This window comes from Callorhinus ursinus, unplaced genomic scaffold, assembly GCF_003265705.2.
Source record: "Callorhinus ursinus isolate GAN/ISIS: 27379988/994484 unplaced genomic scaffold, GSC_fseal_2.0 scaffold2, whole genome shotgun sequence".
Taxonomy (NCBI): domain Eukaryota; kingdom Metazoa; phylum Chordata; class Mammalia; order Carnivora; family Otariidae; genus Callorhinus; species Callorhinus ursinus.
In genome coordinates, this window is record NW_027397064.1 from 76,538,570 (window position 1) to 76,550,573 (window position 12,004).

Here is a 12,004-nt window from a genome sequence, read left to right on the forward strand (position 1 = left end):
AAGTTGAGCCTGGAGATGAATGAACAAAGCCTGACTTTGGTGTTCTGCCAGTATACTCTGGGTGTGCAGATGTTAAATAATGAAATATTTTCTGTGCCAATTGGTTGCCATCTTCCTCCATGCCCACCCCAGTGTCTCCGCTGCCCTGGCCATACCTGTCCCTCTATCAGGAATTCCCAACACTCCCCCTTGTCTCCTCCCATCTCAGCAACTGTAGGACTAATGCCTGGCTCAGAAAGAATTCTCTAGGACACTGCTCCAGCTCTTTGGCTAGAGCCTTTCTGATGGCTCAATGTCCATACTGCAGTTATTAATATTATTTGTTAATATTTTGGGTATCGCCACTGCATTTAAATTATAATGTGTGTTTGTTGGAAGTTCACTTGTAACTGAAATGATAGGAAGGAGAGGGAAAACATCTCAGGAAGGGGAAATGGTGAGAGGGAAAAGAAGCCCAGTTTGTTGATAAGACCGTTCTGGAGTTGGATAGCTGAGTAATTAGTTGGATACAGAGAAGGGGAGTAATAAATCCTAAAGTTAAAAAGAAAAGCTATAGCCAGCTTGTTGCACAAACAGTTTGGGGTGGGGAGCTTGGAAGGGAGAGTAGGTCTTGCACTCTGGAGCTTGGGCTGTATAAGTTGGATGGCATCTGCAAGTGCTTAGGTGTGGAATGACATGATGAAAGTTAACACTTTTAGGAAAATAATCTGGCAGGGGTGTTCGGGATGAAAGGACAAAGGGAATCATTAGCAGGGTAAATTCCAAATGTAAATTAGCCATCATGAAAAGCCTTGTGGAAATGAAACAATCCACTGTGAATTTCAATGCAAGAATGTGTAGTGGAAAAGAGACACCGGCTATGGCACATGAATAAAGAACATTTGAAATGGAGTCTTAAGAAACCTGGGCCATCTCGTCACATTGTCCCTTGGTGGAGGGCAGATCAGGGTGGTAGCCACAGAAGGGAGCTCTGTGAAGAGCAGGGAAAATTGCATTGTTGCTTGGGGTACCTTCAGGGTAGAAGGATGGAGACTATACCACAAAAATGCCACTCAGCAATTATGTCTTTCCTATGTAAAGTTCATAAGATAATATGACAAAAATAGTTGAGACAGAGAGAGAATGAATGGATCTTAGGCTTATTATTTGATTGTTGACTTGTTCTTACTTGTTCTATCCAATTCTAGACTGGCAACCAAGCAAGTCTTGGCAGCCCAGAATCCCTCCCTAGCACATGTTGCGCGATCCTAGGGAACACCAGCAGGCCTTGTATGGTATACATCCCGTGTGGTTATATGCAATTGCCTTTGTGACCCCATGAGATCTTAAATTTTATTTAACTTGTCTAGTTATTTTCTCCTATCCCACAACCACCCCTGAAAATCAACCCTTCTAATTGGAGCTTAAGACCAGAAGACAACATTAATAATATTATTTTACTTTGCATTTACTGTTCAAAAAGTGTTTTTATGTATATTAGTTCATTTAATCCTCACAAAACACCCTATAATTGTTAGGTAAACATTATTGTCTTCATTTTGCATTTGAGGAAACAGAAACCAAGTTTCTGAAAGTTAAAGGGGAATATGGTTAGAACTCACATTTTTTGAGTCACTATTATATGCCAGACCCATTACATGTGCCCAGGTTCACGGAGCTAATTAGGGTCAGAGCAGAAACTCAGCCTGGTTCTCCTGGTGATTTTAAGGCGGCGACAAGCAATTTACCAGCCATTGTTCATCCACCTGAGAAAACTTTGCTTTGAGTATTGGCACCAAAACTAGAGTTCTTATTCTTCAAACGGTTGAAAAACAGCTGAGGTCAACCTCCCAAAAGGTTTTAATGTTTCCATTTCAATTCATAAGCAATAAGGGATCAACCAAGCAATAAGATCCAAAGGATGCTTTTTTGTTTTATTTTTATTGGGGATGAAGCCTGTTTTTTTTTAATTTTTTATTGTTATGCTAATCACCATACATCATTAGTTTTTGATGTAGTGTTCCATGATTCATTGTGCATAACACCCAGTGCTCCACGCAGAACGTGCCCTCTTTAATACCCATCACCAGGCTAACCCATCCCCCCATCCCCCTCCCCTCTAGAACCCTCAGTTTGTTTTTCAGAGTCCATCGTCTCTCATGGTTCATCTCCCCCTCTGACTTACTGCCCTTCATTCTTCCCCTCCTGCTATCTTCTTCTTCTTTTTTTTTTCTTAACATATATTGCATTATTTGTTTCAGAGGTACAGATCTGTGATTCAACATCTTGCACAATTCACAGCGCTCACCATAGCACATACCCTTCCCAGTGTCTATCACCCAGCCACCCCATCCCTCCCACCCCCCCCACTCCAGCAACCCTCAGTTTGTTTCCTGAGGTTAAAAATTCCTCATATCAGCGAGGTCATATGATACATGTCTTTCTCTGATTGACTTATTTCACTCAGCATAACACCCTCCAGTTCCATCCACGTTGTTGCAAATGGCAAGATCTCATTCCTTTTGATGGCTGCATAATATTCCATTGTGTATATATACCACTTCTTCTTTATCCATTCATCTGTTTATGGACATCTTGGCTCCTTCCACAGTGTGGCTATTGTGGACATTGCTGCTATAAACATTGGGGTGCACGTACCTCTTCGGATCCCTACATTTGTATCTTTGGGGTAAATACCCAGTAGTGCAATTGCTGGATCGTATGGTAGCTCTATTTTCAACTGTTTGAGGAACCTCCATACTGTTTTCCAGAGTGGCTGCACCATCTTGCATTCCCACCAACAGTGTAGGAGGGTTCCCCTTTCTCCACATCCCCGCCAACATCTGTTGTTTCCTGACTTGTAATTCTAGCCATTCTGACTGGTGTGAGGTGGTATCTCATGGAGGTTTTGATTTGGATTTCCCTGATGCCCAGCGATGTTGAGCACTTTTTCATGTGTCTGTTGGCCATTTGGATGTCTTCCTTGGAAAAATGTCTGTTCATGTCTTCTGCCCATTTCTTGATTGGATTATTTGTTCTTTGGGTGTTGAGTTTGATAAGTTCTTTATAGATTTTGGATACTAGCCCTTTATCTGATATGTCATTTGCAAATATTTTCTCCCATTCTGTCGGTTGTCTTTTGGTTTTGTGGACTGTTTCTTTTGCTGTGCAAAAGCTTTTTATCTTGATGAAATCCCAATAGTTCATTTTTGCCCTTGCTTCCCTTGCCTTTGGCGATGTTTCTAGGAAGAAGTTGCTGAGGCTGAGGTCGAAGAGGTTGCTACCTGTGTTCTCCTTTAGGATTTGGATGGACTCCTGTCTCACGTTTAGGTCTTTCAACCATTTGGAGTCTATTTTTGTGTGTGGTGTAAGGAAATGGTCCAGTTTCATTCTTCTGCATGTGGCTGTCCAATTTTCCCAACACCATTTGTTGAAGAGACTCTCTTTATTCCATTGAACATTCTTTCCTGCTTTGTCAAAGATAAGTTGACCATAGAGTTGAGGGTCCATTTCTGGGCTCTCTATTCTGTTCCATTGATCTATGTGTCTCTTTTTGTGCCAGTACCATACTGTCTTGATGATGACAGCTTTGTAATAGAGCTGGAAGTCTGGAATTGTGATGCTGCCAGCTTTGCTTTTCTTTTTCAAGATTCCTCTGGCTATTCGGGGTCTCTTCTGGTTCCATACAAATTTTACGATTATTTGTTCCATTTCTTTGAAAAAAGTGGATGGTATTTTGATGGGGATTGCATTGAATGTGTAGATTGCTCTAGGTAGCATTGACATCTTCACAATGTTTGTTCTTCCAATCCATGAGCATGGAATGTTTTTCCATTTCTTTGTGTCTTCTTCAATTTCTTTCATGAGTATTTTATAGTTTTCTGAGGACAGATCCTTTGCCTCTTTGGTTAAATTTATTCCTAGGTATCTTATGGTTTTGGGTGCAGTTGTAAATGGGATCGACTCCTTGATTTGTCTCTCTTCTGTCTTGTTGTTGGTGTATAGGAATGCCACTGATTTCTGTGCATTGATTTTATATCCTGCTACTTTACTGAATTCCTGTATGAGTTCTAGCAGTTTTGGGGTGCAGTCTTTTGGGTTTTCCACATACAGTATCATATCATCTGCAAAGAGTGAGAGTTTGACTGATGAAGCCTGTTTTTATTTGTAATTTTTCTGGAGGAGTTTAAGGGCTGAAGGGATGAATTACCTCTGGTTTTCTGTTCCAACATCATCAAAATGCCCCAGTAGATATTATGTTATTAAAAGGGATGCTGTGTGTGAGGGCATTCTATCTTGTTACATTGTATACTAGGACAAAGTATTTAGAATAAATTGAAATGAATAATTAATGAAGGGAAAAGAATGTTTCTTTCAAGTTTCCCAGATATACTAGTCCTGTTCTTACCCCAACCCTACTGACTTCTCCTTACTTCCTCTTTCCATTTTTGCATCATCTTTACCTGTTTGTTCACTCATGGTTTATTCCTTCCTTTCCATTTTAGAATAGCTGTGATAGCAGACTATCTGCCAATAAGGAGCCTTTGTTCTCTCAAAGAGATGGCATGGAAGACAGGAACAGCTGTTGCTCTTTCTACCATGAGCTCCTGGAAATGCCTTGCCTTCAATCCATGGACCCACCCACCAGGCTGGCAAACAGGAAAAGGGCCCTGTGATCACTGACTAAGCCAGGACAAGGGGAGCCCCACAGTATACGGTACCCTTCCACTGGAATGACCATTTCTGGTCACTCTCTGCTGTTTTAGTGAACTGGTTAGTCTACAGCTTCTCTACTCAGAGTATAGTCCAAGAACCAGCATCATTAGCATCACCTAGGCAGTGTTTGAAACACAGAACCTTTACCCCAAACTTGTGGAATCAGGATCTGCATGTTAACAAGACCCTCAGATCCAAATGGACATTAAAGTTTGAGAAGTACTAGTCCACAGGATGTCCTTTTGCCCACAAACACATTTTTCTTTCTTACAACTTTGGCACATGCTGCAAGGAAAATCAACAAATATCATACACTATACTGAGATACATCTTAGTGAAAATTATATTCTTACATCTAAGTTCACTAATAACCAAGAAAACAAATTTAACTTAGAACAAGAAGTTGAATTCTTCTCCCTGGTTATGTTATTAATGTGCTGATTAGATCAGTGAACTTCCTTGTTGCAATGATTTGACACCTCTTTTGGATTACTATTTAAACCAAAAAAATAATCAGAAACAACTTACTCAAGCACCAACTCAAATCTTGCTTTTTGGCAATTTCTACAACTCCTCATATAGCCCCTCAGGCAAAAACAAACTAGAAATTCCCAAATCAAAAAACAAAGATGGTAATCAAAATACATTTCTTCTAACATTTTTTTTTTTTTATTTTTTTTTTTTTTTTATTTTTTTTTTTTCTTTTTGGCAAAGAATTTTATTCTTACGAAGAGTTCCACGTATATGCAGCCTACAGAAGGCCAAGAACTTCCTTTCTAGGTGTCTTCTCTGAGCTAGTCCCATACAGGGCATCCATCTGTCACCCAGAAGGAACTTGCTACCCAAATAGCTACTTCACAGCTTCTGCCACCCTGGCCCACCATCTGACCACAAAGGAGCTAGCTCCCCCAAGGAAGAGGCCACATCAAAAGGTCCACTGGTTGTCAAATGATCCTTTATTGAAACATTTTCCTTTGTAGTTAACTAGCCGGGCATTCCAGCGCACCACTGTTGATGTCATCTATGATGTCATGAGGGTGGCGGCCATCTACATTGCAGCCCACAGACTGGGCAGTCCCCAGGATCTCTTTAATGGTTCCAGAGAGTTCTCTCGCTAAAGATCGGTGTCGCATCTGTCGGGCAATATTGACAATCTCATCAAAAGTGATATTTCCACTGTGCTTAATGTTTTTCTGCTTCTTTCTGTCTCTTGGTGGTTCCTTGAGGGCTTTGATAATCAGGGCAGAGGCAGAAGGTACCACTTCAATCTGGGCCTGTCTGTTCTGAATGGTCAGTTTCACCATAATCCTTAGACCCTTCCAATCACCGGTTGCCTTGGCGATGTCATCACCAACCTTTTTTGGAGACAGACCCAGCGGGCCTATCTTCGGGGCCAGGGCAGACGTGGCACCGACTTCGCCACCGGTGCACCTCAGGTACACGACTTTGATCTCGTTGGGGTCGAACTTAGGCGGCATGGCGGAGGCGGCTGGTGTCGGATGAACCCAGATTCGGGACGACCGAAGAAAGTTGCACCTTTGCCTCCCCGAGCCGAAAGCCAAAAAAAACAACATTTTTTTTTTTAAAGATTTTATTTCTTTGACAGAGAGAGAGAGAGACACAGCGAGAGAGGGAACACAAGCAGGGGGAGTAGGAGAGGGAGAAGCAGACTTCCTGCTGAGCAGGGAGCCCAATGCGGGGCTTGATCCCAGGACCCTGGGATCATGACCTGAGCCGAAGGCAGCCGCTTAACGACTGAGCCACCCAGGCACCCCTCTTCTAATATTTTTTTTTAGCTGTTTTCATTATGTTTATTCATGTTCTCTTAACAGCTGACCTCCCTGAGAAGCTACATTAATTTATTTGAATGCTTTGCCTGATTCTTTCTCATTTGGGAATTTTGGTGATAACACAATCAGAATTTAATATTTTGATTTTCCCAACATTCTGAGGCTATGTTCTTTTTAAACACCCAATATTCTAAGGCTGTGTTTTTTGTTTTTTGTTTTTTTTAAGATTTTATTTATTTGACAGAGAGAGAGACAACGAGAGAGGGAACACAAGCAGGGGGAGTGGGAGAGGGAGAAGCCGGCTTCCTGCCGAGCAGGGAGCCCGATGCGGGGTTCGATCCCGGGACCCTGAGATCATGACTTGAGCTGAAGGCAGTTGCTTAGCCAACTGAGCCACCCAGGCACCCCAAGGCTGTGTTATTTTTAAACACCCTGGGAATCTCAAGATTTTTTTAGTTTTTTATTTCCTGTGATTTTTAAGTTCAAGCCTAACAGTTTGGTTAATCCTTTCATCAGTTCAGCCTAAGAGAGTTCTGTCAGAAGCAGTATTCAGTTTGCAATTAGACAAGCAAAGCAAGAAAACATCAGCAATATTCTCAGATTTTTTAAATTTTCTTAATATACAATTGAAGTTTACTGCTTGCTGTCTTTCAGGCTTGGATAGTAAGAATTGGTGTTTATTTTTGAGCCTCTAGTTCATGAGCAAGGATTCTAACTTAATTGTTCCCCTTCCAGCATTGGAAAGAATTGATGTTTATTTTTGAGCCTCTAGTTCGTGAGCAAAGATTCTAACTTAATTGTTCCCCTTTCCAGCATTGTCAAAGACAGCAGCTTCATTTTCTAAATACTTTAACAAAACAGAATTTTCTAACTGATCAGTTATGTATACATGATAAATGAGTGGCCCAGGGAAGATTCAAGAAGATAATGTCCTTTATTCTTTATCCTTATTATTATTTTCCTTGGATTAACTTTTATTTATTTATTTTTTAAGATTTTATTTATTTATTTGACACAGACATAAAGAGAGAGAGAGAGCAGAAGCAGGGGGAGCCAGAGAGAGAGAGAGAGAGAGAGAGAAGCAGGCTCCCTGCTGAGCAGGGAGCCCAGTTTGGGGCTTGATCCCAGGACCCTGGGATCATGACCTGAGCTGAAGGCAGACAGACGTTTAATCGACTGAGCCACCTAGGCTCCCCTTAACTTTTTTTTTTTAAATGTTTCATCTATCTCACAATATTTTATTCACTTATACGAACTTACTCATACAAACTAATATGAAAACTCAGACAAAGGGGTTATAACATTGGGTCCAGAGTATTTGGCTTCTCCTCTTGCATCTTACCACTAGTTAGAAATAAGTAGCTGTATAGCATGTACTAGGTATAGTTATTGGACTAGTAACTGTAGGTGGCACAAAAAAAAAAAAGATCTCTGTCTTAAAAGTAGTTCTGTAGGTGGGAAAGACAAAGGAGAAGAAATGTGTAAGAAAAAAATGGAAAAGAAAATCTCTCCAGTGTATAAAATGGTAACAGCCACTATTTACTGAGCTTCCCATGGGTAAGGCACTGTGTTTAGCCCTTGACATGTACCGTGTATCTCATTCACAACAGCTCCATTTTACAGATGAGGAAACCGAGGGCAGGGAACTTCAGTAACTTGAAATTGGTACTTAAACCCCCATCTGATATCAAAATCATGCTCTGGCTGTGTAGTGTTGCTTGCTTGATAGAGAGTAAGGGATGGGATACTTATTTTGCTTAACTTTTTAAAAAAATCAGCTGCTTACTATTTTATTTTTTCCAGCTTTAGTGAGATAAAATTGGCATATAACACTGTGTAAATTTTAGGCGTACATCTTGTTGATTTGATAGACTTATATATTGCAAAATGATTACTACCACAGTGTTTTCCTTAACACCTTCATCACATCTCATAATGACCATTTCTTTTTTGGTGGTGAGAACATTTAAGATCCTCTTCCTTAGCAACATTCCTTTACTTTTATATATTTCAGTTGCAAACCTCTTGAATCCCTCAGGATCTGGCACAATGCTGGGAGCGTTGTAAGTATTCTAACTTCCCCAAGGAGGAACTGCAAACCAGGTCACCAGAATCTTGGCAACAGTAATATAAACTTGAGGTACAAGACCTTCTCTTTTTTTTTTTTTAAGATTTTATTTATTATTTATTCCTGAGAGACAGAGACAGAGAGAGAGAGAGAGAAGCAGAGGGAGAAGCAGGCTCCCCGCCGAGCAGGGAGACCGATGTGGGACTCGATCCCAGGACCCTGGGATCATGACCTGAGCCAAAGGCAGACACTTAACCATCTGAGCCACCCAGGCGCCCTACAAGACCTTTTCTAAAAGGAAGGGCATAATATAATGGATTTCAGGTAGTTTCCTCATTTGCATAGCCACGAAAGTCTTGGTGCCTCCCTAAATTGTTTCATGCCCCTGGGGTTTTCACCTCACCCTTGGTTTCAGTTGGCTTCCTAGAACTTTTTTTTTTTTTTTAAGATTTTATTTATTTATTCATGAGAGACAGAGGAGGAGAGAGAGAGAGAGAGAGAGAGAGAGAGAAGCAGAGGGAGAAGCAGGCTCCCAAGGAGCAGGGAGCCTGATGCGGGACTCGATCCCAGGACCCTGGGATCATGACCTGAGCCGAAGGCAGACGCTTAACCATCTGAGCCACCCAGGCGCCCGGCTTCCTAGAACTTTAAGAGTCAACTCACTCTCCATCTCTTCTCTAGAGGAAACTGACCTCCTGAGATGGTGGGGACCATTCCCTCCTTTGTGTTTTGCTAGTTCCTGTCTGTCACTTCTTCATAGCACACATTATACTGTACTACGTAAGTGGTGTGTGTGCGTGTGCGCCTGTGCTGGTGCTTGTGTGAATTTATAGAAAAGTCTGGGAGGAGTTCCTTGCCATCTGGTGGGGGAGATAAATATGTAACGTAATAAACATATCATGGCAGTGCAGATTTACACGAGATGTCTAAGGCATCTCATGTGTGACATAATATTCATTGAGTGTGTTATAGACATTCAATAGTTTTTATATTAGGAGATGGTATAATTTAGTGTAGGGAAGGAAAAAGTTTTCCTGTATGTCCTTAGGGTAGCTAGCTGGGTCTGAAAATTAAACTGACAAAGAGATTAGCAGGAGAAAAGCATACAAATCTGTGTTTAATACAAGTTTTACATGACATGGGAACCTTCATAAGGAAATGAAGACCCAAGGAAACAGTCAGGCCTGGGTATTTGTATGCTAGTTTTAATGAAGACTGAACAGTCATGTAGAAATATGTTAAGATCAGAGAGCATGAGGCAATCATAGTGAACTAAGGGAAACTTAGCAACTCCTGCTTCTTAGGATTCTTCTCAGCGTCCCTTTGTCTTCAGAGGTAAGAATGCTCCCTTTCTCCAGGTATAGGGAGGGCACCTCTCATAGTAGAGTTTCATGACCTGTTTCAGAGGAGAAGGGTGGTGGTAGGGAAAAGGTCAGAATGATCTTGCTTCTACTGTTTCCTCAAACTCCTTCAGTTTAAAATATTCAATATGCCGTATTTTGAAGTAGCATGTCCTGAACCCCGTCATTAGTGAAGCATACTCAGATTGCCCTATTAGAAACTCTCTGAGGTAGTAATAGCTGCTATGTGAGGAAAAAGAATTTAGTGGTCAAATTAGTTTGATAAATTTGAGGTTGAATAAAATTAAACTTTTTAACGTGTGCTTTAATTTTTTCCATGCAGTACCTTTCAAAATTCTTAATGTGCCGATGCGCATTGTGAATCTCCAAAAGTGAATCCAGTATGCAACATTTTCCAATCATATTTGGCCATGGAATTCTTTCTTCTCTGGGCACCTTAGAACACAGCATGGAGATACTTGATTTCATGGTCGAGAGTGAAATATAGTATCAGTGTCATCATATATTAATTGCTTGACTTTCATCACCTCTTTAAGCCTTAGTGTGCTCATCTGCACATGCAGGTAATTCCTATATTTCATATTGTTGACACAATACAAAAAGGTTATAAAACATCCAGGAGTCCTCTGTAGATGAACAATTACGATTGTTAATAATAATATGTCCAACAGCTGACTGCTCATTGTTAGAACCCTCATCACTTTGCAGAGTACTGGATCTGAAGACTGTTACCCATGACCCAGCTTTAGCATGTAGGTGGCCAAAAAAGGCTTCCCTACTACCTGTATCTTTTACCCTCTAACAGGATCTGAGTCAATATTAGATCAGTCCTCTTCTGGTTATGGTCCTACTGCTTATCATCATCTTATGAAAAAATAAGATAAAGAAGAAGTAAGGTTGGGGCGCCTGGGTGGCTCAGTCGTTAGGTGCCTGCCTTAGGCTCAGGTCATGATCCCAGGGTCCTGAGATCAAGCCCCACATCGGGCTCCCTGCTCGGCAGGAAGCCTGCTTCTCCCTCTCCCACTCCCCCTTCTTGTGTTCCTTCTCTCGCTGTGTCTCTCTCTGTCAAATAAATAAAATCTTAAAAAAAAAAAAGAAGTAAGGTTGAACTAGATAACCTCTAGAGTTCATGCTTTCTAAAATTCTAAGGTGGAACAGAAGTAATTCTCAAGCTGCAACAGATGGAAGTTTTTGTACTTTCTAACTGGGCTGCTGAGAACAAAAGTCCTTGTCATGCACTACTTTATTTTTTTCACTTAGAAAAGCAACTTTATTCCCATTAGTATTCTTTTTTTTAAAGATTTTATTTATTTATTTGAGAGAGACAGAGAAAGAGAGAATGAGAGAGCACAGAGGGAGAGGGAGAAGCAGGCTCCCCACTAAGCAGGGAGCCCAAAGTGGGCCTTGATCCCAGGACGCTGGGATCATGACCTGAGCTGAAGGCAGATGCTTAACTACTGAGCCACACGGGCGCCCTTCCCATCAGTATTCTTGGTATAAATGAATTTGACTTTTGTTAACCTGTTATTTTAGATCAGTGTATCTGTATCGATTATTATATATAACTCATAGCACTATATACTAGAATGTATGCCTGGAAATCATTTTGGTACATCTCCTCCCTGACCTGTATTTATGAGCAAGTGCAGCTGTGAGGTGGTTCTTTGTGTAGGATTAAGAAACACTGCAGTTCTTGAAATAAGCCAGATGTTTTTATTTTCAGAGGAAAAGATCACACTTAGTGAAGTATTTATTTACAACTTCACAACAGAACAGAAGATTGTAAGAAAACTTTCAAGGGACATGGGTCATAGAAACCAAGTGAACACCACAGCTTTCCCAACTTCATAGCCTGGAAGATGTTGCAAAAGACAAAAACCGACCTTGTACTGGCTGTAAATATTTGTAGATTGGGGTTATAATGACCAATAAATTACAGTGAGAGTTACTATCTTGAAGAGAGACTTCCACTTTGACCTTATTTGTTTTGTTTTGTTTTTAAGATTTTTATTTATTTGACAGAGAGGGACACAGCGAGAGAGGGAACATAAGCAGGGGGAGTGGGAGAGGGAGAAGCAGGCTTCCCGCGG

General features: G+C 41.0%; 1 protein-coding gene across 1 annotated transcript; it reads right to left on the reverse strand.

Annotated features, from left to right (window-relative positions):
- Positions 1-5,628: 5,628 nt before the first annotated feature.
- Positions 5,629-6,253, reverse strand: LOC112810947 (large ribosomal subunit protein uL11-like). Its single transcript, XM_073884119.1, has one exon. The coding sequence runs from the start codon at positions 6,171-6,173 to the stop codon at positions 5,676-5,678; it is 498 nt and encodes a 165-aa protein (XP_073740220.1). The 5' UTR covers positions 6,174-6,253; the 3' UTR covers positions 5,629-5,675.
- Between the last annotated feature and the right edge of the window lie 5,751 nt (positions 6,254-12,004).

Bases quoted from the DNA above. Each gene is read 5' to 3' on its own strand.
- LOC112810947 (XM_073884119.1), bottom strand. From the start codon at position 6,173: ATGCCGCCTAAGTTCGACCCCAACGAGATCAAAGTCGTGTACCTGAGG.